The sequence below is a fragment of the Dendrobates tinctorius genome, unplaced genomic scaffold (assembly GCF_039654945.1).
Source record: "Dendrobates tinctorius isolate UK_male_01 unplaced genomic scaffold, ASM3965494v1 ptg000312l, whole genome shotgun sequence".
Lineage (NCBI taxonomy): Eukaryota > Metazoa > Chordata > Amphibia > Anura > Dendrobatidae > Dendrobates > Dendrobates tinctorius.
Window position 1 is genome coordinate 7,339,910 of NW_027361979.1, and position 27,004 is coordinate 7,366,913.

Genomic DNA, 27,004 nt, shown 5'->3' on the forward strand with positions numbered 1-27,004 from the left:
CACTTATAAACTTTATTCCCAACTCAACCCCTTTTACATGGGCGCCCAGGGCCACGGACTGGGTCACCGCTGCTGTGACAAACCCCTTTGAGAGACTGGCCCGATACCGAGTACCCCACAGCCCTGGGAGGGCGACTCATTAACCATTTTACATACAGAGAACAGCTCTAACATAACTAGTAGCGCGCTCATCATCCAGGTCTCTATACCAGCTCCTTTGATGCGTCCTGACATAAACTGTAAAGAACATGATGTAACCAATTCTTACCCAACATAACATTTATTTTTGTCATTTTACATTTGGTTATCGTCAAAAGAAACAAAGAGCGAGAGATCCAGCCCCAATGTAACGTCCTAAGCGCTTTCCCGTTAATGGTCTTTGTCTGCTTGTGGGTCCTTCTCATGTGGGTCCGAGCTGTAATGTGAGTGATACACCCACTTCATCTGCAGAAGCTGCTTATGTGTCACTTGTTCTACAGCTTTTCTGTCTGGATCACAGCGATTTTATCTGTGTTCTGAATGGTGGACAGGCGGAGAGCGATGACGATACCTGTGCGACCTTCCCCAGCTTTGTCCAGAGCTTCTATTCTGCCTCTATTCTGCCTCATGGCCAAACTAAGTGCTGGGCGCTCAGACTCCCATCCCATGGCGTCTATTTATCATTACTCATGTTTAGTGATGTCCGTAGATAGCTTAAACTCGACTGAAAAAGAGCACGTTGAAGAGTCCAGTAGAAGGTTTATTGATTCTCAGCTGAATCCTTGCATAATGCACAGTTAGGCTGAGTTCACACGTGGCTTTTTTTCGCGTTTCCACTGCTGTTTTAGCCGCGCGATTTTGCCGCGAAAAATAAGCATCCCATGCATTCCTATGGGATTCCGCAATGCTGTGCTAATGCTGCGGTTTTTACCGCGGCGGAATCGCTTCGCGGTAAAAACCGCAGCATGCTCATTAATTTGCGGAATCGCGGCGATCCCGCACCCATAGGAATGCATGGCTGTGCACACCATGCGGAAAGTAAGCAGAACATTTGCGGATGGTACCCATGGTCCGGAGGAGAGGAGACTGTCCTCCGGGCTTTGGGTACCATATCCCTGTAAAAAAATAGAATTTAAAAATAAAAAATATTGTTATTCTCACCCTCCGACGTCCCGCGCAGTCTTTCCGCTTCTCTCCACGTTCCCGTTCCCAGTAGTCCTTTGCGAAAATGCCCGCGATGGCGTCCGTTCTCGCGGGATCGCGAAGTCTCGCGGTCATTCACGCGACGTCATCGCGAATTACCGCGAGACATCGCGATCCCGCGAGAACGGACGTCATCGCGGGCATTTTCGCAAAGGATTACTGGGAATGGCTGCGCGGGACGCCGGAAGGTGAGAATAACACCATTTTTTATTTTTTTTACATTTTATCTTTTACTACTGATGCCGCATAGGCAGCCTCAGTAGTAAAAAGTTGGTCACACTCATCAAACACTATGTTTGACGAGTGTGACCAATCTGTCAATCAGTTCTCCAAGCGATGCTACAGATCGCTTGGAGAACGCTAGCATTTTGCAAGCTAAATACGCTTGCAAAATGCTAGTTTTTCCACGGGAAAATCGCGGGAATTTAAAATGTGGTTTTCCCGCGGACTGGAATTCCGGAACTCTCGCGGTAATTTCCGCGAGAGTTCCGGTACGTGTGCACATAGCCTTACAGTAGGTAAAAAGAGACTTTCCTTGTACAGAGCTGTATAAACGTGTGTGTCCAAGATGGAGAAAGACTCAAAGATGGAGAAGAAGGGAGGGGTTACAGAAATGAGAGTCACATGCGAGGGGGGAGGAGAAAACCTCTAAAATGGACAGATCTATACACAGCAATGAAAAACAACAATATAATTAAATGCAGTACTGTCTGTATGATTCTAAATCATGGGACATGACAGCTTCCTTTACAACCTGAGGGGGAGAGAAACAGTACATTGTTAAATATACATTGAATTATAACACAGAGATCAAAATGTAAAAGCATAAAAAGTAGTACAAACATTTAAATTTCAACTATTGACCCAATGTTTGAGCTTCACAGCTTTAATAACTCTAGCTGCACTCTGGTTTGGCTGACAGCTATTCTTCCTGCCGCTGCTCCATTGATTGACAAGTAGCAAAGAGTTTGGGCTTATGTAGGCAAAGTAACAAATATTAGTCTGCAATCTGGTAATGCCAAGCTCTCTTCCAGGACATTGGGACTGATGCATGCTCTGACCAAAATTGATCACTCTGCCCAAATAACAGTATGTAACTTGCGAGCACCATACTTTGTGTGGATCAATACTTAAAGCAGATCTGCCATCAGATTTCAGAATAAAAACTTTTTTGTTACAATGTATAGATATATCTTTGATCTGAGGAGGCTAGTATACTTGCTCTGAAAATCCATGTAAAAATGGCTGTATTATCTATAAATTAAAATTAGCGTTTTATGAGTCCAGCTAGAGATGGAAAATTACTAATTGTAATATTAAGCAAGAAAACGTTCACAAAGAATTATATAGGCATTCTTCCATGGATTTTTAAAGCAAGCCCAACTGCCTCATCAGGTGTTAGAATTCCATTTAATAGATTCTTTATCTAACTTTGAATTTGCATTCTCTGTTAAGTCACATCCCTAAAGTACTCCACTTTTTTTTTACTTTTGATAACTTTTTTTTGTGAAAAATTCTAACAATTCTATTAGAAGTGCTGATCAGAATTTGCTACATGTTACTTTAGTCTCTGAGCCATTCATTTCAATTGGGGTGGGGTGGTTGACGCCATTGGCTTCATCTGCCTAGGGCACCAAAACACTTTGTCCTGGCTCTTATACACAACACAGACAAGAGGGATTGATCAATTGATTGCTCCTTTCCTTTCTCTATGTAGCACGTGTCCAGAAGCAGCATCAGCATGGAGGACATTATATAGTAGCAGTGAGCAGTGTAGATGTGAATCCGGCTCAGTCTTTCTGTTCCTCTCCCTTATTCTTCTCTCCCATCCTATAGCTGTAAATTGATTCCTCTTTGCACTGGCAGTCTATCTTGTATTGAACAACACAGGTTTTAACAGTTTTTAGAATAAATGGAGAATTTAGGAGGTGTGAAGAGGAGAAGAAATTAAGAAATAAGCATATTTCTGTGCTAAGATAAATTACAAAGTTTCTTGTATTAACTCGTATTACTGATTTCTGTTTATGACATTACAGGGATAAATTAAAATACTGCAGAAACCTTTAAAATAAAAAAGCCATTAAATGTTTGCTTGTGTTGATACATCTTTTTAGGTACAAATGGCATAATTATTATTTTAGGGTTTTTTTATTTTATTTTTTTCAATGAGCAGCACTACAGTGTAGGTGTATGGCTTAAAAAGACAGCATTTGTTTGGTATAGTATACACACAATGTGTTCACTAGTTTAGGCCTTTATTATTGGAGACACGCAGCATGGCATCAGGTGTTATGTATATACATGCATGTATATACAAGCGTCAAGCATATAGGCAATACATACTGTACCTGCATGTAGACACCGGCTTTGGTAAAACAACCACTTCTGTATAAACAGCTTGGAAACTCCCCTCCAGGTTTACTCTCCTGGTTATCTCTTTGATGAGGAAGGGAGCCATGCCCTTTGATCACTGCTTTTTATGGACACAAAGGAAATTGATTTCTACCATCTTCTTTACACTGCAAGAAACGGGCAGAAAGCTCCTCTACATTATCTGCAGCAGCATTTCTCAGCATCCCCCCACAACCCCTAAAGGGCCTGATAATACATTGTGCTGCCTTGGACACGTCTTCAATGTGACACACATGCAATAGTAAAATTTCAGTTTATAAGCAAGAAGGTCAAAAAGTCTTGGTCTCTAGGAGGACTGTCAGCACAGTGCAAGACATATTATATCAATCATTCCAGATGAGAAGATGAATAATATAACTAATACTTGTCCTAAATACAGATAGTTGCTGGAGCAGCACTTCTAAAGCCGACTAATTTCCTGTTGGAAGACACTCTATCACCACAATTCCACTGGGACAGCCAACCTGGAGGACACAGCACCATATAATAAATACACAGGTATTACCATCGGATTCTGCACCTGAACACTGGACCTGACTGAGATAAGGAGAGGATAGGCTACCATCAGAGGCGCTCAGTAGTGCTACCTCAAGCTGTAGGTCTATAACTTCGAGCTATCATTTTAGCGTAAAAAAAGCCATCAATTACTCCGATTTAAAAAGTATTTATGCCAGAAATCAGGAGTAAACACTTTGAAAAGTTGTTCACGTTTTGTGCTTAGTTTGCGTTAAGTGCGCTTAAGGCGATAACATATGTGTATTAAAGAATAGTTTTGTGTTTCCATAATCCGAGAGCCATAACTTTTTTATTTTTCAGTTTATAGAGGTCTTGTCTTTTATGGACCCGAAACCTGGATTTTATTGGTGTCCACAACACCCACCTGTATTAACCCCATACGCCGCTTAATAACACCAGAGACCAGAAGTTTCTTTGGAATTTGTATGGCCACAGTAGCCTTTTATTAAATCGACAAACAACAATAATAATGTATTATGAACAACATAAATACAATAACTTGAACAATGAGAAGGAGTCCTTGGAGCCACAAGATCTAGGTGAATTACCCCAAAATGCTGTGGACAAAAACCCAACATATTACTCCCAGCCGTTACCCCACAGGCTCTGGAGCACCAACACACCGAGACATATTGTCCACTAAGCAACTTGGGGATCCGCCCACTTTACGGAAACTCCCTGTCCACCTTTCACCAGATCACCACCACCATACCTATGAACGGAGGAGACCCTATACAGTGAGTCTCCAAAACCAATTTCCAAACGGCTCCAAGGACTCCCCCCCTCCTAACCGCCACAACGAGGGCCCTTGAACACCTCAACGGCCCGAGACCCCCCCTAATACGCCATGCTATGGCCCTCTCTGCCTTCCTGAAGACCGAGAGTTCAAATGTCGGAACCAACCGCATTCAAATGGACACCGTCAGCCAACCAAAAATCGCCCTTTTCAAGGTCAAAATGACGCACAGCCACACCCCCGTTCCTAACCACAAAGGAAGACACCGCCCTGTTAACTTTAATCCTGGCCTTGTTGACCTTTACCAAGGACCTCATGGAACGCCAACGCCTGCGTGGAACAATTTCAGACCAGTCGATGGTGACCCCCCGGTACAACAACCACAACCGCAAGCAATCCTGCTTGATGTCCTTTATCAGTTCCCGGAAAGGTCGCACCGCCAAATTGTTGCCCCCAACATGAAGAACAAGAATGTCCGGTGCGCGGTCCAACTGGGCACACACATGAATTTCCTGTAATACCCTTCTCCACTCCATTCCCCTGAAACCGAACCACCGCACCAATGGCATGGTCCTGGGGAAGCCCAGTTGTCTGCCTACATTCCTGACATCAGCTCGCAATTCTCCCCAATGAACGAAGGAGTGACCAAAAATCCAAACCAGCAAAGGCTCGACACCTGCAACAAAAAAGGGGAGTGCTAACATCAAAACATACAAAAAAAAAAAAAAAAAATGCAAGAGAACGTGACCCTCCCTGTCCACCACCTGTGCTCCACCCGAGCCACCCCCCCCAAAATTAAGGCCTAACGTAACTTTGGCAGCGATTAGACTTCCAACCACCAATGTGCTGTACAGAAGCCGAACCCAAACCCCCCAGCTGCCGCCCCTATCCTGAAGAATGAGGAGCAAAGCGGGAGTAGTCAAGGCCCAACAACCGAATGGACTTCTTAAAAACGGCACCGAAGTGGTACCGGGACAAACTACCGCCGTCAACATGGCACAACAGGGAACCGCTCAAGCTGGGATGAAGCTCCCAAAAAATCCGTAAGCACTGAACGGGGCACATTGGAGAACCAGGCACGCTGCCCAACACCACTCGGCGGCCTTTTCCCGACTGATTCGTCTTGGACCGTTGCAGCCAAAATTCAACACCGCTCAACGTCAATACAACATCCCTAGCCAATAGCCTGCCTACCAATCCTTTGCTGGGAGAAACGAGCTCACCCACCCATAAAGCCCCAAAAAATGCGAACGAGAAAGCTAAACGAAACAACAAAACCTCATAACGCGAAGAACATACCGACTCCAGAACGAGGCCCAACTGCTCCAATAGATTGAAAGATACCAGCCTCCTCAAATCACCCCTATTTTTACAGCGGCAAAAACCCTTTGCCGCCTCTTTGACCAAAAACGTCTTTGTCAAATCATGACTTCTCCGTAAGCGAAAGCCAAAGGACAACTCAGCCAAAACACGTGAAGCTTTTGCACAAGACCAGCCCTCGATAGTGCCGCGCCCCAACCAAGCCAACAGCATTCCCTCCTGATCCTGCCTGAAACCGATGACCGGGCTGGCTGCAATGACTTCCTCCCACATCCGCCATACTGCCCGGTAGGCCTGCCAAGTTTTTGGGGCCAAAGAAGATTCAATCAGCGACTCTGCGACCCGTAATCCACTCTCCACAGTTCCTCCGGACAAGCTGAACCCTCGACCTCTGCTTCTGGCGCCAAAGAGCGGAAACAATCCCCCTGCGAACAAGAGAGAGAGTCAGCTATTTCGTTCCTGTCTCCAGGAACGTGAGACGCGGTCACATGCGCATTCAAAGACAAGCATTGCAAAACCAACTGTTGCAACACTCGAACGACTGGAGGGGACGACGCGGTAAGACCATGGATCACGCACATTACGCCCATGTTGTCACAATTGAACCACACGCGCTGATCCCGAAACTCTCGCCCCCACAAATGCACAGCCATGAGAATCTGAAAAATCTCCAACAACATAATGTTATGCACCAGGCCGGATGCAATCCACTCCTCGGCCAATGAGACGCGCACCACTGTCCTCTGAAGTAAGCACCAAAACCAATACCACCGGCAGCATCCGTAAACAACTCCAGAGCGTCGTTACCAACAACCTCCGTCATTACCAGAGAGCGGCCATTGTACCCGACCAAAAAGGACTCCCAAACTGCCAAATCTGCCCTGAGCTCCGACGACAATCTGATGAAATGATGAGGGGCTTGAATCCCCGCAGTAGCGCTCTCCAGCCTACGTGAAAAAACTCACCCCATCGGCATCACACAACACACAAAATTCAGCTTCCCCAACAGTGACTGGAGATCACGCAACAATATTTTCTTCAAACGGCGCGCTCTGACCACTTCCGCCCGCAGATCCACTAACTTGTCCTCAGGCAGCCTGAACTCCCACTCCACAGTGTCAATGACGATCCCCAGGAAACGCAGGCACGTACTTGGGCCCTCCGTTTTACCGGGCGCCAGCGGGACTCCAAAACACTCAGCCACCCACTGAATGGTTTTCAATATCCTGTGACAACGCAAGGAATCCGCAGGACCGACGCACAAAAAATCATCCAAGTAATGGATGACCGATTCAAAACCGGAAACATCGCGCACAACCCACTCGAGAAAGGAACTAAAGGCTTCAAAATACGCACAGGACAATGAACAACCCATAGGTAAACACCTGTCCACGAAAAACTTGCCATCCCAAAAACAACCCAGCAGCTTCATGCTATCTGGGTGGACCGGTAAAAAGGCGAAATGCGGATTCAACGTCGGTCTTAGCCATAAGGACCCCCCGACCACAGCTCCGCACCCACCGTGCGGCCTCATCGAATGAGGAGTAGACCACCGATCATAACTCTGGATCAGTACCATCGTTAACCGACCTCCCGCGTGGAAAAGACAAGTGCTGAATAAGCCGAAACTTATTTGGCTCATTTTTCAGAACCACACCCAAAGGGGAAACCACCAAATCCGGAAACGGAAGAGACACAAAAGGGCCAGCCATGCGGCCCAACGAGACTTCCTTTTCAATTTTCTCCAAAACGACCGCGGCATGAAGCAGCACCGAATGCAAATTCTTCAAAACAAGCGGAATAACAAAAGGGGGATGAGGAATAACAAAACCATACAACAATGCCGCTTTTTCCCTGTCCATATATCTATTTAGATAAGGGACCATCCTTTCCAGATTCACTGGAGTCTCCCCCTTGTGAATTACCACCCCCAGCTCTAGACTTCCCTTTCTTGAAACACTTGGACGCTCCGTGGGAAGCACCGTTGCAGGTGGAACAGAGATTTACAATTCGCCCCAAACTTACACTGGCCGTCGTTAAACTGCCAGCAAACCCCCAACTTGTGGCTTCCTGCCTGCCCCTGCCTGCTTCCACTTGTGGCGCTGGAGTTACAGCTGCTCTGGCTGGTGCTGCCAGCCCCCCCAAGAAAGGAGCTCCCAAACTTGTTTTGTGCTATGACACGCATCCACAACCCAGTATATCCTTCTGGTCCCAACGGATGGCTGGACGAACGGCCTTCCTCTGCCGGAACTGCTCGTCGTACCTCAGCCACGCCTGACCCCATAAACTCTGTAAGCCTCACCTATCACATTCAGGTAACAAAATAGTGCAGAGCAATTGTCCGGAGCCCTTTCCCCGATGATGCTTGCCAAAATGGCAAACGCCTGCTGCCAATTCACAAACGTCTGAGGGATTAGGCGCCAGCTACGCTTCTCCTCCTCCTTTTTGCTATCCTCCTTCTTACTCTTATCCAAATTAAATTTCTCGAGAGGCAACAATGAGAATATCTCCACGTATTCATCCTTCCAAATGCGCTCAAAACATACATATACCTCTCCGTGAGCCCTGTCGTCCAGATGCACGCAAAACTCCTTCTCCTTTTCCATTTGCACAGACACCGACATTGGTTCACATGCGCGCCCAGCCAGTACTGACCCGCTCTGCCAAGCCTGTCCCCGGCCTGTGACCCCCCCCAAGCCAACAGAGACAGTGCAACGAAACCCCGCTCCAAGCGTAAGAGTAAATTGCGCACGTTCGTGAGCATGTCCCTAACACCCCCCAACATTCAAACAGTCCGCCAAGGGACCCACCCGCATGGGCGATGAAGACAAAAGTGGATGATATACAGTAGACAGAGAGGTGTACTCACCGAGCTGCGGGGGAGCTGTGAACCCTCCAGCCAAACAACCAGGATCCACGGCTGAGTTCTCGCCAGTTCGGCTAATGATGCTGGCCCCACTGGACTGCCGCTGACGTCCGTGACTCCCCCCGAGGGAAAGGGGTATAGGACCCGAAACCCAGGGGGGATCCCGCTTGCTGGTCCCCAGATAACGATGCTGCCTGGGTCGCCGCGTCGAGAGCCCTTGGTGCCACTCCATCCATCTGCGATGAAACATCCACGGCCCCCGGTGGTGAATTGTGTGTGACCGGAGCGAGCCCCCTATCCACGTTTGTGAGGGTGGATGGCACATGCCCTGCAGTGCTGCAGGCCGTTAAATTGCTGCTGCCGGGCCTACTGCCACTGTGCCTGGTGAGGGAAGCAGGCCACTGGTGCGGGAAACACCCGGCGCCCGGCCTGGAGGGTCCCGGGAGGGGCTCCTGTGCCGACGCAAGGCCCGTGGAGGCGAATTGGGTGAGAGCCGCTCAGGAAGCCTCACCCGCCTTGAGCGCCGCTCCCTCGCTGCTGGCTGGGCCGACTGCCCGGAGGTCCTGGGGATGATCACCGCCACCAGCACCTCTAGCCATCCTGGAGGCTGCGACAAGCCGCTCTCAGGCACTCCAATGAGAGGTCCACCGCCAACATGGTGAGTACTGGCTTCATGTGGAAAGAGCGGGAACTGGGAGGAGGAAGGCCCACTGCTCCCAGCTATATATCAGACAACGCCCCTTCCTTTGAAGCCCACTACCCCACCTTCACCTTCCAACCCCCCCTCATGTTGGCTTCTGCCCACGCCTCTTCTGGGAGGAGGGGAGGCTCAGCTCCGGCCATTGCTCTTTTCTTATCGCTTTTCATTCCATTTCTTGGGGGAGCCAAATTCACCAAAATGCAGCAATTCTGCACTTAGATCTTTTTTTATTTCAGTATTCAGCAGAAAATAAATATAATATTTTATTAGTTTTGAAAGTCAAAAGTTATAAACTCAGTGATTCCAATATATCCATTTTTTTCCATTTGCAGGAAAATAGCGGGTGATCTAAACTTTTAATATACAGTACAGACCAAAAGTTTGGACACACCTTCTCATTCAAAGAGTTTTCTTTATTTTCATGACTATGAAAATTGTAGATTCACTCTGAAGGCATCTAAACTATGAATTAACGCATTAAAAAGTGTGAAACAACTGAAAATATGTCTTATATTCTAGGTTCTTCAAAGTAGCCACCTTTTGCTTTGATGACTGCTTTGCACACTCTTGGCATTCTCTTGAGCTTCCAGAAGTAGTCACCGGAAATGGTCTTCCATCAGTCTTGAAGGAGTTCCAAGAGATGCTTTGCACTTGTTGGCCCATTTGCCTTCACTCTGCGGTCCAGCTCACCCCAATCCATCTTGATTGGGTTCAGGTCTGGTGACTGTGGAGGCCAGGTCATCTGGCGTAGCACCACATCACTCTCCTTCTTGGTCAAATAGCCCTTACACAGCCTGGAGGTGTGTTTGGGGTCATTGTCCTGTTGAAAAATAAATGATGGTCTAACTAAACGCAAACCGGATGGAACAGCATGCCACTGCGAGATGCTGTGGTAGCCATGCTGGTTCAGTATGCCTTCAATTTTGAATAAATCTCCAACAGTGTCACCAGCAAAGCACCTCCACACCATCACACCTCCTCCTCCAAGCTTCACGGTGGGAACGAGGCATGTAGAGTCCATCCGTTCACCTTTTCTGCGTCACACAAAGACACGGTCGTTGAAACCAAAGATCTCAAATTTGGACTCATCAGACCAAAGCACAGATTTCCATTGGTCTAATGTCCATTCTGTCATGATCCAGGTTGGATTATGACAGATTTTACACAAGTAACCTTTTTTTTTCCTTTAAGCTGTTTGCTTAAAGTTAGTTTTGCCCCGGTGGCCATTAGGGTCATTACACTGTGGTTGTTTTTGTTCTTGTTTTGCCCCCGGTGGCCACTAGTGCTATTGCACGTGATTATGAAGCAGGTGTGATACCCTGGCTCCTATCTATAAAGGAGTAGAAGGTGGTCTCACTCACTGTTGGTGATATTGCTCATTTCCAACCAAGTCTGGTGAAGGAAGGAACTACAGAGAGGAGTTCCTGGCAGCTCAGGGTAGCTCTGGTGTAATAGCTTCAGGCGGAAGCTGAATTCAGGTGTCGAGCTTCAGGGGAGAAGCTGAACTTTGGTTTTGTACTCTGTTGCTGGGAGCAATAACAACAGAGCAAAGCTAAGTGGTGTTTTTCCTTGTTTGTGACTTTCCTTGTGTGTGTTTTAGAGCAGTGGTGGGATTAGTTTCTGCACCATCCAGTTCACTAGAAAGGGATAGGTGCAGGGCGAGCTAGGGATTTGAGGTATCCAGCTTGTCGCAAGGTGCGGAACCTGCCTAGGGATCGTCAGGAGTGTAGGGACACAGACTCAGGGGAGTGCAGGAGTTCTCCACGTCCCCATTCCCTATTGCAGGGTCCTCCATTGTAACGGTTTCCCCGGTGTTTCCCTTAACTCTGTTTAAATTCGCCCTGCTGGAGGCGGTGTATCCAGGTTCACGGGTGTTATAGAAATTTGCCCTGCTGGAGGCGGTGTATCCAGTCACAAATGACATTACACATTCCTTGTGTTCTTTAGCCCAAACAAGTCTCTTCTGCTTGTTGCCTGTCCTTAGCAGTGGTTTCCTAGCAGCTATTTTACCATGAAGGCCTGCTGCACAAAGTCTCCGCTTAACAGTTGTTGTAGAGATGTGTCTGCTGCTAGAACTCTGTGTGGCATTGACCTGGTCTCTAATCTGAGCTGCTGTTAACCTGTGATTTCTGAGGCTTGTGACTCGGATGAACTTATCCTCCGCAGCAGATAAATAAGCATATAGTGTCTATAGTGAGTAGTGAAGCAATTGCTTCAATCCAAAGACAGAGGCATAATGCTGGTCAAGGAGGGATAAAAGATGGAGAAGCTCCCACTAATGAAGTATACAAACCAAGGAAAAGATTGGAGCAAAAAAGAAACCATCAAGTATAAAAGACAAATACAATCTTTATTAATCCACATGAAAAAAACATGCCAACAATGTGGGCCTATGGAGGAAAACAGACAGAGAATACTGCGGATAATTGCAGGAGTGCACAGAAAAACACTGCAGCCGACAATCATAAATATACAAATCTCATAAATAGAGAAGGGTAAGTATAAGGCAATACAGTATATATACCAAAATGGGCCAGTAAAAAATGTGCCAATACAAAACAATGTTCAGCGCAATGTCCAGAAAAAATGCCCATTAATATAATAAATGCCGCTTACTAGTGTTGAGCGATACCGTTCGATACCCAAAAATATCGTATCGGATGGTATCGCCCGATACGAAAAAAATATCGGGTATCGCCGATTCCGATACCGGAAGTCCCATTCAAGTCAATGGGACTTCCGGTATCGGAATTAAAAAAAAGGCCTTTATTTCCTTGTTGGCTAATTCTACATAATTGAAAACAAATAAGAATCATGTAGAATGTATTGTGGGAGGTGGAGGAGACATTAAAAGCATAGTGGTTTATTCAAATCACATGGCATAGCATTAATTCCAATTTTGTTTTTCAAGACGTTCGGAGTTAAAAAGATATTGACTATGTTAACTTTTTTATATTTAGTCAGATATGTATGTTTCGCAACTTCCATGCTCTTCACCTTCTTTTGTACTTCTCCCACACTTTCTCCTTCATGATCCGCAGCAGTAGCATTTTTTTCATCAACTTTTTCTTCACCTTATTCATCTTCTTCTTCACCTTCTTCCCATTAATTTTTTTTTCCATTCTTCATATTCTTCTTATTCAGCTATTATTAATTTTCATATGCTATTTCTTCATCTTCTTCCTATTCTTCTTTTTCTTCATTTTCTTATGGTGACAGGCATTCCTGTAGTACTTATCTATAAAAGTTATAAGATTACACCTTATGTTCTGCCTGTCACAAAAGATTTACAACAGGATTTGTCCGCGTTCAGTTTGGCCTGCAGCAGCAGGCATTTTCCAGGGGCACCACAAGGAGGAACGGACTCACCCCCATTTACTGCTTAGTCTTCTTCTGCTTATAATTTTGATTTCTTCTATGCTGATTTTTTGTCTTATGCTTAATGTTCTTCTGCTTTTGCTTCTTCTGCTTCTTGTTCTTCTGTCTTTTGTTCTGTATCTTGGTGGTTGTCTTCATGTTCTTTGTCCTCTTGGTCTTATTATTTAGGGTCATATTTCTGGTCTTCTTTGGTGTGGTCTTCAGGGTCGTCATCATCAGGGTCATCGTCATGGAGATCAATAAGGATTACCAAAGACAATTTCAAAAAGCTTGATCTTGGAAATGTAGCAGAAGGTACAAGACGGCTGAGAAACTGGCGAGAACCAGCAGACAGTGCTGGCACCCGGATGGGTAGCAGAAGTAACAAGAGCCAATGGCACTACCGAGGACCAACTGACGGTGCTGGACCACGGTTACTAAGCAGAAGGTACCTGTGCTAAAAAGCACTACCAAGGACCAGCTGACGGTGCTGGACCTTGGATACCGAGATGGAGGCACCTAGGCCAAAGGCTGTTGCAAGAACCAGCAGACAGTGCTGGCACCCGGATGGGTAGCAGAAGGAACAAGAGCCAAATGGCACTACCGAGGACCAACTGACGGTGCTGGACCACGGTTACTAAGCAGAAGGTACCTGTGCTAAAAAGCACTACCAAGGACCAGCTGACGGTGCTGGACCTCGGATACCGAGATGGAGGCACCTAGGCCAAAGGCTGTTGCAAGAACCAGCAGACAGTGCTGGCACCCGGATGGGTAGCAGAAGGAACAAGAGCCAATGGCACTACCGAGGACCAACTGACGGTGCTGGACTACGGTTACTAAGCAGAAGGTACCTGTGCTAAAAAGCACTACCAAGGACCAGCTGACGGTGCTGGACCTCGGATACTGAGATGGAGGCACCTAGGCCAAAGGCTGTGGCGAGAACCAGCAGATAGTGCTGGCACCCGGATGGGTAGCAGAAGGAACAAGAGCCAATGGCACTACCGAGGACCAACTGACGGTGCTGGACCACGGTTACTAAGCAGAAGGTACCTGTGCTAAAAAGCACTACCAAGGACCAGCTGACGGTGCTGGACTTCGGATACCGAGATGGAGGCACCTAGGCCAAAGGCTCTGGCGAGAACCAGCAGACAGTGCTGGAAACCAGGTGGGTAGCAGAAGGTACCCATTGAAAGCAAAGTAGCCAGGCCACAAGCCGGCCGCAGTTACCGAAACCCACAGTCCTACAGGGGGTCCATGTCCCATTGGCACTACGGATCCAGCCTTCAGTGCCAGTTCCCGCAGCCCACATAGGAGTCACCTAAACTGCAGGCACCGTAGAGTCGGCTAACCCGGCCGCAAGACGACAGGACAACGGATTGGTGGCATAGTGACCTTGACACTACCAGGATACAGCAGGCGTGCTGGAACCAGGCTGGGCAACAGGGAGTCCCCGTGCTAAAGACACTGCCGAGCACCAACTGGCGTTGTTGGAGCCCAGGGACAATCATGGTGTAGGCCAAGGCCTACTTGGTGGTAGTTTTAGATTGTTTGTAGGCTACAACAGACTGTCAACATGCTCCAATTAGGCATCTGTCTCCACTCTGTTTCCAGGATTTCACGTGACCACCAACACCGCCAGTTTATGCGTACAGTAGCCGTCTACCCAATCCACACGTGTTGCTGTGTTACTGGGATTCTGTAATGTCAGCAGATACCCTGATGTGTGTCTGCCACTGTCTCCTGCTCTGTCCACATTCCCACCGCTTGCAGTGGGAAGGTGGACAGCGCAGGAGACAGTGGCGGACACTTATTGGGGGATCTGCTGACGTTACAGAACCCCAGTAACACAGTAACACGTGTGGAATGCGTGGGAGGCAACTGTGAGCAGGAACTGGCGGTGTTGGAGGTCAGGGGAAATACTAGAGACAGAGTGGAGACAGAGGCCAAATCAGAGAATGTTTAAATCTGAAGTAGTTACAATTTGGAGGCAGCAGCAGTTTGCCCTCCACACAGCAGGGGATCAGCTGACGTTACTGAACCCCACTTTCACATGAACGAGTGTGTTTTTCTGTGTGGACAGCACTTCCGAGCACCAACTGGCGGTGTTGGAGCCCAGGGACAATCATGGTGCAAGCCGAGGCCTACTAGGAGCCAGGTGTAAAGCTGAGGTATTTTGACTTTGGAGAGAGCAGGACACTTTGCCCTCCACACAGCAGGGGATCAGCTGACGTTACTGACCCCCACTTTCACATGAACGAGTGTGTTTTTCTGTGTGGACAGCACTTCTGAGCACCAACTAGCGTTGTTGGAGCCCAGGGAGAACCAGGGTGCAGGCCAAGGCCTACTTGGTGGCAATTTTAGATTGTTTGTAGGCTACAACAGACTGTCAACGTGCTCCAATTAGGCATCTGTCTCCACTCTGTTTCCAGGATTTCACGTGACTACCAACACCGCCAGTTTATGCGTACAGTAGCCGTCTGCCCAATCCACACGTGTTCCTGTGTTACTGGTGTTCTGTAATGTCAGCAGATCCCCTGATGTTTGTCTGCCAATGTCTCCTGCTCTGTCCACATTCCCACCGCTTGCAGTGGGAAGGTGGACAGCGCAGGAGACAGTGGCGGACACACATTGGGGGATCTGCTGACGTTACAGAACCCCAGTAACACAGGAACACGTGTGGAATGCGTGGACGGCAACTGTGAGCAGGAACTGGCGGTGTTGGAGGTCAGGGGAAATACTAGAGACAGAGTGGAGACAGAGGCCAAATCAGAGAATGTTTAAATCTGAAGTAGTTACAATTTGGAGGCAGCAGCAGTTTGCCCTCCACACAGCAGGGGATCAGCTGACGTTACCGAACCCCACTTTCACATGAACGAGTGTGTTTTTCTGTGTGCACAGCACTTCCGAGCACCAACTGGCGGTGTCAGAGCCCAGGGAAAATCAGGTAGTAGGCCGAGGCCTACTTGGAGCCAGGTGTAAATCTGAGTTTGTTTGACTGTGGAGGGAGCAGGACACTTTGCCATACACACAGCAGGGGATCAGCTGACGTTACCGAACCCCACTTACATTAGAGCGAGTGTTTTGTCTGTGCGGACAGCACTTCTGAGCACCAACTGGCGGTGTCGGAGCCCAGGGAAAATCAGGTAGTAGGCCGAGGCCTACTTGGTGCCAGTTTGCGATTGTTTCTAGACTACTACTAACTGTCAACGTACTCCAATTAGGCCTCTGTCTTCACTCTGTTTCGAGTATTTCCTCTGGCTTCCAACCACGCCAGTTGCTGCTCTGAAATGCCGTCTGCACAACCCACACTTGTTCCTGTGTTACTGGGGTTCTGTAACAGCAGCTTCTCCCTAGAGGTGAGTCAGGCAATGTCTCCTGCTCTGTCCACATTTCCACTACAAGTAGTGGGAATGTAGACAAAGCAGGAGACATTGCCGTGCTCAACTCTGGAGATGAGCAGATGTTACAGGACCCAGGTACCACAGGAACAAGTGTGGATTGTGCAGACGGCACTTGAGAGCAGAAACAGGCGGTGTTGTAGGCCGGAGGAAATACTCAAAACAGAGTGGAGACAGAGGGCAAATCAGAGAACATATTAAATCAGAGGTAGTCAGAAGTTGTAGGCAGCAGGAGAGTTTGCCGTACACACAGCAGGGGATCAGCTGACGTTACCGAACCCCACTTCCACATGAGCGAGTGTTTTGTCTGTGCGGACAGCACTTCTGAGCACCAACTGGCGGTGTCGGAGCCCAGGGAAAATCAGGTAGTAGGCCGAGGCCTACTTGGAGCCAGGTGTAAATCTGAGTTTGTTTGACTGTGGAGGGAGCAGGACACTTTGCCATACACACAGCAGGGGATCAGCTGACGTTACCGAACCCCACTTACACATGAGCGAGTGTTTTGTCTGTGCGGACAGCACTTCTGAGCACCAACTGGCGGTGTCGGAGCCCAGGGAAAATCAGGTAGTAGGCCGAGGCCTACTTGGTGGCAGTTTGCGATTGTTTCTAGACTACTACTGTCAACGTACTCCAATTAGGCCTCTGTCTTCACTCTGTTTCGAGTATTTCCTCTGGCTTCCAACCACGCCAGTTGCTGCTCTGAAATGCCGTCTGCACAACCCACACTTGTTCCTGTGTTACTGGGGTTCTGTAACAGCAGCTTCTCCCTAGAGGTGAGTCAGGCAATGTCTCCTGCTTTGTCTACATTTCCACTACAAGTAGTGGGAATGTAGACAAAGCAGGATACATTGCCGTGCTCAACTCTGGAGATGAGCACATGTTACAGGACCCAGGTACCACAGGAACAAGTGTGGATTGTGCAGACGGCACTTGAGAGCAGAAACAGGCGGTGTTGTAGGCCGGAGGAAATACTCAAAACAGAGTGGAGACAGAGGGCAAATCAGAGAACATATTAAATCAGAGGTAGTCAGAAGTTGTAGGCAGCAGGAGAGTTTGCCGTACACACAGCAGGGGATCAGCTGATGTTACCGAACCCCACTTACACATGAGCGAGTGTTTTGTGTGTGCGGACAGCACTTCTGAGCACCAATTGGCGGTGTCGGAGCCCAGGGAAAATCAGGTAGTAGGCCGAGGCCTACTTGGAGCCAGGTGTAAATCTGAGGTTGTTTGACTGTGGAGGGAGCAGGACACTTTGCCATACACACAGCAGGGGATCAGCTGACGTTACCGAACCCCACTTACACATGAGCGAGTGTTTTGTCTGTGTGGACAGCACTTCTGAGCAACAACGGGCGTTGCTGTAGCCCAGGAAATAAAGTTCAGGTCATAGAAACATGAACACAACAGGAGACCTGGATCCTGTTGCCAGCCAATTATTTATTCTGGAAGAGGACTGGCAAATTCAGGTGAGATCCAGGCCTTGTTCATTTTCACAAAAGTAAGACGGTCAACATTATCGGCGGATAGTCGCGTGCGACGGTCTGTTACCACACCACCTGCAGCACTAAAGACACGTTCCGATAATACACTGGCAGCAGGGCAAGCCAGCACCTCCAATGCATACTGGCTAAGCTCTGGCCATGTATCCAGCTTAGAGACCCAATACTTGAACGGGGAAGAGCCGTCTGGGAGAACACTAACAGGGCACGACAAGTAGTCTGTCACCATCTGATGGAAACGTTGCCTCCTGCTGACTGAAGCCGTCTGTGATGGTGTAGCCGTTTGTGGCGGTCCCACAAAACTTTTCCACATTTGGGCCATACTGGCCTTGCCTTGTCCTGCGGCACTGCCTCTGCTACCTCTTTGTGCAGAGCTTCCTCCACTGCCTCTACCCACATGGCTGCTTTGAAAAGCACTACCAGCAACACTTGTGGGGGGAATGGAGAACATGATGGCCTGCACAAGTGTTTCTTGGTACTCCCGCATTTTTCGCTCCCGGTTCAACTGTGGTATGAGGCTTTGTAAGTTGTCCCGGTAGCGAGGATCTAGGAGGGTGTACACCCAATAATCAGCCGTGTGGAGAATGTTGGCGATGCGGCGGTCATTTAACAAGCACTGCAGCATGAAATCAACCATGTGCTGCAGACTGCCAACTGGACCGGAAACGCTGTCCCCAGCTTGAGGCAGCATCTCTGCCTGCTCAGCATCACCCCACCCTCGCTGTACACACTGACTACTAGAGCCTTGTGTACCTCCCTCCTCTGGAGAGATGTGTTCCTCCTCCTCCATTGACTCCTCGTCATCCTCCTCACTAAGTGTCCCCTGCCTGGGCCTTTGTGTGGAAGCACGTTGCGCAGACTTGCCAGAAGCAGATGGCATTTCTGACTGCTCATCCTCGACCTCTTCAAAAACCTCCTCACTTAGTACTTGTAAGGTTTTTTGAAGCAGACAGATGAGGGGGACAGTCATGCTGATTAGTGCATCATCTGCACTGGCCATCCGCGTGGAGTCATCGAAGGCACGCAAAACTTGGCAGATGTCCCTCATAGTAGCCCACTCAGTGGTGGTGAAGTGTGTCCGGCCCACAGTGCGACTTGTTTGCGCCTGATGCAGCTGGTACTCCATTACTGCTGCCTGCTGCTCACACAACCGCTCCAACATATGTAACGTTGAATTCCACCTGGTGGGGAGGTCACATATGATGCGATGTTCTGGCAGGCGGAATCGGCGTTGCAGAGATGCAATGCGCGATCTTGCCATGCTGGAACGCCGCAAGTGAGCACACTCTAGGCGAACCTTGTGCAGCAGTGCATCAAGATCCGGATAGTCCCTCAGAAAGCTCTGCACGACCAAATTGAGCACGTGTGCCAGACATGGTATGTGGGTGAGGTTGCCTAGGCCCAGAGCTGCCACTAGATTTCGGCGATTGTCACTCACTACCAAACCAGGCTGGAGATTCGCTGGCACAAACCACACATCGCTCTCCTGCTTGATGGCATTCCAGAGCTCCTGTGCTGTGTGGCTCCGATTCCCCAAAGAAATTAATTTAAGGATGGCCTGTTGACGTTTGGCCACACCTGTGCTCATATCTGGCCTAACAGGCTCATGCAGTGCTGATTCCGAGGAACTAGAGTAGGAGGAGGACTTAATATGTACAGACTGCATTCCTGCAATCCTTGGAGTTGGCAGAATACGTACAGAGCCACTCTCCAGATCTGTACCCGGCTCCACAACATTGACCCAATGGGCAGTGAGGGAAAGGTATTGTCCCTGTCCATGGCTACTGGTCCACGCATCGGTGGTCAGGTGGACCTTGCTACTGACGGCATTTAGTAGCGCATTTTTCATTTTTCCCTCCACATGCTTTTGCAGGGCAGGGACAGCTTGCCTGCTGAAATAAAAGCGGCTGGGCACATTGTATTGTGGAACTGCCAATGACATAAAGTTGCGGAAGGTGTCAGTCTCCACCAGCCTGAATGACAGCATCTCAAGGGCCAGTAGTTTGGCAATGCCGGCATTCAGAGCCAGTGCTCGGGGATGGTTTGCCGAGTATGGCCGCTTTTTCTCCCATGCCTGTGCTACCGATTGCTGGTGAGTGGCCTGGGAGTGTGCTGATGACTGCGAACGTGGTTCAGTGGGTGGAATTTCACTGGGTCTCTGGACAACAGTGGCAGTGGTTCTTCCATGGCGTTCCAGTGAGAAAGCCGAACCAGCTGTGTGTGAGCTGGAGGAAGAGGCCCCAACACGAGCTGAAGAGGTGGTAGGTGCTGCTGAAGGTTGGCCTACATCTTCAGTGTGTCTGTGTAACTCCACCTCGTGCTTGGTACGCACATGTTTCCACATATTTGTGGTATTGAGGTTGGTCACATTTTTCCCTCGTTTCACTTTCTGATGACACAGCTTGCATTTGACAAAGCAAATGTCATCTGCAACTGTGTCAAAAAAAGACCACGCACTGCAAGTCCTGGGAGCACCCGTTTTGTGTTTTGGAAGAGGATTGCTCCTCACGGGTGCCAAAGTGGTGGCTACAGGCAACCAAGTCTGCCCCCGCCCTCTCCCTCCTCTTTTGGCTGTTCGGGGAATCTCTTCCTCAGAGCTGCTCCCACCACCTTCCTGTGGCTGACGCCATGATGGGTCAAGGACCTCATCATCTCCACTCCCCTCTTCAAGCACCGGCTGGTCCTGGGTTGTCTCGCCAGCACCGTACGCACCAGAAATTGGCAACTGAGTCTCATCATCATCTGATGCATACTGAGGTGTGCTGACCATAGGCACTGGCCCACCCGCCTCTTCAGATTCAGAGGGACAAAGCAGTTGCGCATCACTGCATACTCCCTCTTCTTCACGCTCTAGAATTCTGCTTGGCTGGCCACCTCTTTCCAAGCCAACAGATTCTGAGAACAGAAGTAAAGATTGAGATGGCTCCTGTCCAGGGCTCTCAGACTGCCTGGGCAATTTGGCAGGTGGTGAAGAGACAGATGGTTGCTCTTCAGTGCTCTGGCCTTGGGAGGATGCGGAAGTCATTGAAGTGGATGCGTTAGCTGCCATCCATCCGACAACAGCTTCAATTTGGTCGTCACGCAGCAGTGGGGTACGGCGAGGTCCTACAAAGCTGCGCATTAAGCACTGTTGCCTGGTAAAAGTGGGGGATGCCGGGTCACTGGTGGCCGCAGCAGATACCGAATCCCCATGTCCTCTCCCTGCTGAATCCCCCCGTCCTCTCCCTGCTGAAACTCCACGGCCACGACCACGTGCCTTACTCCCTGCCTTCTTCATCTTGGTAGACTGATAAAAAAAATATGACATAGTTGTCATGGGAGATTTCAACTATCCAGACATTTGTTGGGAATCTCTCTCAGGCAAAACTAACAGGTCAAGGAAATTCTTATCCTCTCTTGCTGACAACTTTATCTTCCAAAAGGTAGGGGAGAAAACAAGGGGAACTGCTACCTTGGATCTAATCCTTATAAACAGGGAGGAAATGGTTGAGGAGGTAAAAGTGGCTGGAACCCTAGGAGGTAGCGACCATGCTATTTTAGAATTTTGGATAACTAGAGGCGGAAGACCTGTGAAGACTCAGACGTCAAGGTTAGATTTCAGAAAGGCAGATTTTAAGGGATTCAGGAAGAGAATTGGAGGGATCCAATGGCTGGATATCCTAAAAGACAAAAATGTCCAGGAGGGATGGGAAATCTTGAAAAATGAAATTCTCAAAGCACAGTTGTTAACAATTCCGAAAAGAGGGAAGAATAGGAAGCATTTAAGGAAACCAGGATGGATGAACACAGAACTTAAGCACATGCTAAAAACGAAGAAAAAAATGTTTATAAAATGGAAAGAGGGAGGCATATCTAAAGAAGAATATAATGCTGTCTGCAGAACCTGCAGGGCACAAATCAGATTATCTAAAGCTGAAAATGAATTGAGGCTTGCAAGAGATGTCAAAAGCAATAATAAAGGATTTTGGGGATATGTCAAAAGTAAAAGAAAAGTCAAAGATGCTATAGGATTTTTACAGGATGAAAATGATGAAATGGTAAGACAGGATGTTGAGAAGGCTGAACTTTTAAATTCCTATTTTGCATCTGTTTTCTCTCAGAAAGGAAATGTAACATCAACTGTTATTCACTGTCCTATTAAGGGAATAGAAGAATCCAGGATATCTATAAACAGAAAGATTGTGAGGAAACACTTAGCTAACCTAAATGAATTCAAGTCTCCAGGTCCAGATGAATTACACCCCAGAGTACTGAAGGAGATAGCAGAAGAAATTTTTGAACCCCTCTCCATAATCTTTGAAAATTCTTGGAGAACAGGAGAAGTGCCAGAAGACTGGAGAAGAGCAATTGTTGTTCCTATCTTCAAAAAGGGGAAGAAGGTGGACCCAGGCAACTATAGGCCGGTGAGTCTGACTTCTATACCAGGAAAGATCTTTGAACAAATTATTAAACAACATGTATGTCAATACCTGGATAAGAATGAAGTGATTAAACAGAGTCAGCATGGGTTTGTAACTAATAAGTCATGTCAGACTAACTTAATTTCCTTCTATGACGGTATCACTGATTGGGTGGATCAAGGAAATGCTGTAGATATAGTATATCTTGACTTCAGCAAAGCATTTGACAAAGTCTCTCATACAATGCTTATTGAAAAAATGACTAAGTATGGAATGGACAAGGCAACTGTTAGGTGGATTCATAACTGGCTTAGTGATCGGACCCAAAGAGTGGTCGTAAATGGCTGCACATCCAGTTGGAAGAATGTCTCAAGTGGGGTACCACAGGGCTCTGTCCTGGGCCCTGTATTGTTCAACATCTTTATCAACGATTTAGATGAAGGAATTGAGGGTAAACTGATTAAATTTGCTGATGACACAAAGCTAGGAGGGATAGCTAATACTAGAGAAGAGAGAGAGGATTCAAAAAGATATAAATAAACTGGAGAAGTGGGCAGCAACAAACAGAATGGTTTTTAACAGGGAAAAATGCAAAGTACTACATCTGGGCAATAAAAATGAAAAAAGCATATATAGAATGGGAGGAATAGGGCTAAGTGACAGCACATGTGAAAAAGACTTGGGTATACTAATAGATCACAGACTGAATATGAGTCAACAGTGTGATGCAGCAGCAAAAAAGGCAAATGCAATTCTAGGATGTATTAACAGAAGCATACAGTCTAGATCACGTGAAGTCATTATTTCCCTCTACTCCTCTTTGGTCAGACCTCATCTGGAATATTGTGTCCAGTTTTGGGCACCACATTTTAAAAAAGACATCAACAAACTGGAGCAAGTTCAGAAAAGAGCGACCAGAATGGTGACCGGTCTGCAAACCCTGTCTTATGAGGAAAGGTTGCAGGATTTGGGAATGTTTAGTTTGCAAAAGAGAAGACTGAGAGGAGACTTAATAGCTGTCTACAAATATCTAAAGGGCTGTCACATTGTAGAAGGATCAACTTTATTCTCATTTGCACAAGGAAAGACTAGAAGCAATGGGATGAAACTGAATGGGAGGAGACACAGATTAGATATTAGAAAAAACTTTTTGACAGTTAGAGTGATCAATGAGTGGAACAGGCTGCCACGAGAAGTGGTGAGTTCTCCTTCAATGGAAGTCTTCAAACAGAGGCTGGACAGACATCTGACTGGGATGATTTAGCGAATCCTGCTTTGAGCAGGGGGTTGGACCAGATGGCCCAGGAGGTCCCTTCCAACTCTACGATTCTATGATTCTATGATTCTATGATTCTATGATAAAGATAGGCAGAAAAGTAAAAAAGGGGTGGCTTAGTGTTCTTATTCCTGAACATCTGCTAACCAGTATAAGAAACACTAATTTGGCTAAGAGTGTGTGTACTACACTTTAATATGATCTAATGTGGCCTAGACAACTGTAAAGTGGAGTGTTTGGTGAACTTTATTTCCTTTTTTTTGGGTGGGGGGAAAGGAAAGGATGTGACCAAAGTTTGAAAGCTATAGTATCACAAACTTTTTGGAGCGATTACAATGCAGGAAGCTAACCTACAATGCAATTGATGAGGCTCCAAAAAATAGGGTGATACTAGCCTGGCTGGCCCTGAAGGGCACAAGCCAGCAAAAAGGCTCCTCTATCTAATCCTATATAGTGTTTGCAACCAACCAATGACAATGGATGCGGTTGGAAGCACACTAATATAGGAGCAAAAATCTGGCTAAATTAGCTGCAAAAAAAGGACTATGTATGAGGCAGTGACGCACGCTGAGCGGACTACAGCTAGCGGTGGCTGTAGAACACACTGCAACGTGAGCTGCACTCACACACAGAGAGACCTATCAGACAGCCAAAAACAGTGCAGAGAAATGGGCTATAGCACTGAAAGGCTGCTGAAAGGCTCCGCTGTCCACTCCTTTAGTGTTTGCAACCAACGTATATGGATACGTATGGAAGCACACTATAGAGGAGAAAAAAAAAGCAGCAATAAAAGAAAAATGTGTATGAGGCAGAGACACACGCTGGCCGGCCTACAAGCAGACGTGCCTGCAGGACACACTACACAGCGTGGGTCTGCACTCACACAGCCCTTGCAGACAGCTGTGAAAACAGCGCTGCTAGGGAAAAGCAAGCTACAGTGGTGGTTTATGTAGCCTGGGTTAAGCACTATATGTTTTGTGGAATCGCTATTTCTAACTGTCCCTCACAGTCTCCAACAGCAGCCTGTCCCTAACTGAATTCACAGCAGAGTGACCAGAAATGGCGGCTGCAGCGCTTTTTATAGTGCATCATGACATCATTTCAGCAGCCAATCACAGCCATGCCAGTAGTTAACATGCCTACATGCCTAACAGGATATGCCCACACTTCTGAGGATCCCCATTGGCTGAATCAAATCGAGCGGGCTCCTAGCATTATGGGAACTTCCGATTCCGGTATTCGATATGAAAAAAGTATCGGAACTAAGTATCGGAATTCCGATACAGCTAATATCGGCCGATACCCGATACTTGCGGTATCGGAATGCTGAACACTACCGCTTACCCATGGCCGCTGATGTATCTGTGTGCCTCCCTGCAGACCCGCTGATGCGCGTTTCGCGTGAGATGCTTTTTCAAAAGGGGTACTGAGGAGTGTCATGTCCCCAGAGTTATATATGCAGCAAATACAATTAATGCCGATGTGCACGCGCAAATGACGTCACACGCCAGCAGAATTTCCTCCCACCTCCGTGGCCGTCAGTGAGCTGTGCACATGTAGATGGAAATCCACCTGCTGATGTCAGAGACATGCGCACAGAGCTGCCATAAACAGCCACAGAGGAGAGTAGGAGGGGTGTGAGGCAAATCGCGCACGCGCACCACCGCAGCCATAAACCCCTTCACTACCAAGGGTGGTTTGCACGTTAACTCCCGGGCCAATTTTTACAATTCTGACCACTGTCCCTTTATGAGGTAATAACTCTGAAATGCTTCCATGGATCCCGGTGATGCTGACATTATTTTCTCGTGACATATTGTACTTCATGTTAGTGGTAAAATTTCATTCAAATAGCTTGTGTTTATTTGTGAAAAAAACTGAAATTTGTCGAAAATTTTGAAATTTTTATGCTCTTAAATCACAGAGATACGGCACACAAAAAACTTAACAAGTAACAATTCCCACATATTTACTTTACATCAGCACAATTTTGGAACCAAAATTTTTTTTTATTAGGAAGTTATAAGGGTTAAAAGTTGACCAGCGATTTCTCATTTTTGCAACACCATTTTATTTTTACGGACCACGTCACATTTGAAGCCACTTTGAGGTGTCTATATGATAGAAAATACCCAAAAGTGACACCATTCTAAAAACTGCACCTCTTAAGGTGCTCAAAACCACATTCAAGAAGTTAATTAACCCTTCATGTGCTTCACCGGAATTTTTTGAATATTTAAAAAAAATGAACATTTAACTTTTTTTTACAAAAAAAATTACTTCAGGTTCAATTTTTTTTATTTTACCAAGGGTAACAGGAGAAATTGGACTGCAAAAGTTATTGAGCAGTTAGTCCTGAGTATGATGATACCTGATATGTGGGGAGAACCACTGTTTCTCCGCATGGCAGAGCTCAGAAATGAAGGAGCGCCGTTTGACTTTTTCAATGCAAAATTGGCTGGAATTCAGATCGGACGCCATGTCACGTTTGGAGAGGCCCTGATGTACCTAAACAGTGGAAAACCCCCACAAGTGACCCCATTTTGGAAACTAGACCCCCCAAGGAACTTATCTAGATATGTGGTGAGAACTTTGAACCCCCAAGGGCTTCACAGAAGTTTATAACGTACAGCCGTACAATTAAAAAATCATATTTTTTCCACAAAAATGATCTTTTCACCCTCAATTCTTATTTTTCCAAGGGTAACAGGACCCTAAAAGTTATTGTGCAATTTGTCCTGAGTACGCTGATACCCCATATGTAGGTGTAAACGACTATTTGGGCGCATGGCAGAGCTCGGAAGGGAAGCAGCGCCATTTGACGCTTTTGGCTGGAATTGAGATCGGACACCATGTCGTGTTTGGAAAGCCCCTGATGTACCAAAACAGCAGAAACCCCCCACAAATGACACCATTTTGGAAACTAGACCCCCCAAGGAACTTATCTAGATGTGTGGTGAGCATTTAGAACCCCCCAGTGCTTCACAGAAGTTTATAATGCCCGGGCGTGAAAATAAAAAAATCGTATTTTTTCCACAAACATGATCATTTAGTCCCCAATTTTTTATTTTCCCAAGGGTACCAGGAGAAATTGGACCCCAAAAGTTGTCGTCCAATTTGTCCTGAGTATGCGGATACCTCATATGTGAGAGAAAACTACTGTATGGGCACACGTCGGGGCTCGGAAGGGAAGGAGTGACGTTTTGGAATACAGACTTTGATGGAATGGTCTGCGGGTGTCATGTGTGTTTGGAGAGCCTCTGATGTGCCTAAACTATTCAAACTCCCCACAATTGACCCCATTTTGGAAACTAGACCCCCACGGAACTTATCTAGATGTGT

General features: G+C 47.2%; 1 protein-coding gene across 2 annotated transcripts in view; it reads right to left on the minus strand.

Annotated features, from left to right (window-relative positions):
• ELF3 (E74 like ETS transcription factor 3) overlaps window positions 1-27,004 on the minus strand; it is a 136,204-nt gene that overhangs the window by 68,845 nt on the left and 40,355 nt on the right. The window contains exon 3 of one of the 2 annotated variants that reach the window (XM_073561066.1): window positions 3,531-3,701. The exons of the other annotated variant lie outside the window; for it this stretch is intronic. Coding sequence (XP_073417167.1) covers window positions 3,531-3,536 — 6 coding nt within the window. The 5' untranslated portion in view covers window positions 3,537-3,701. The remainder of the gene's footprint in view (window positions 1-3,530; window positions 3,702-27,004) is intronic. 2 annotated transcript variants of the gene reach the window in all.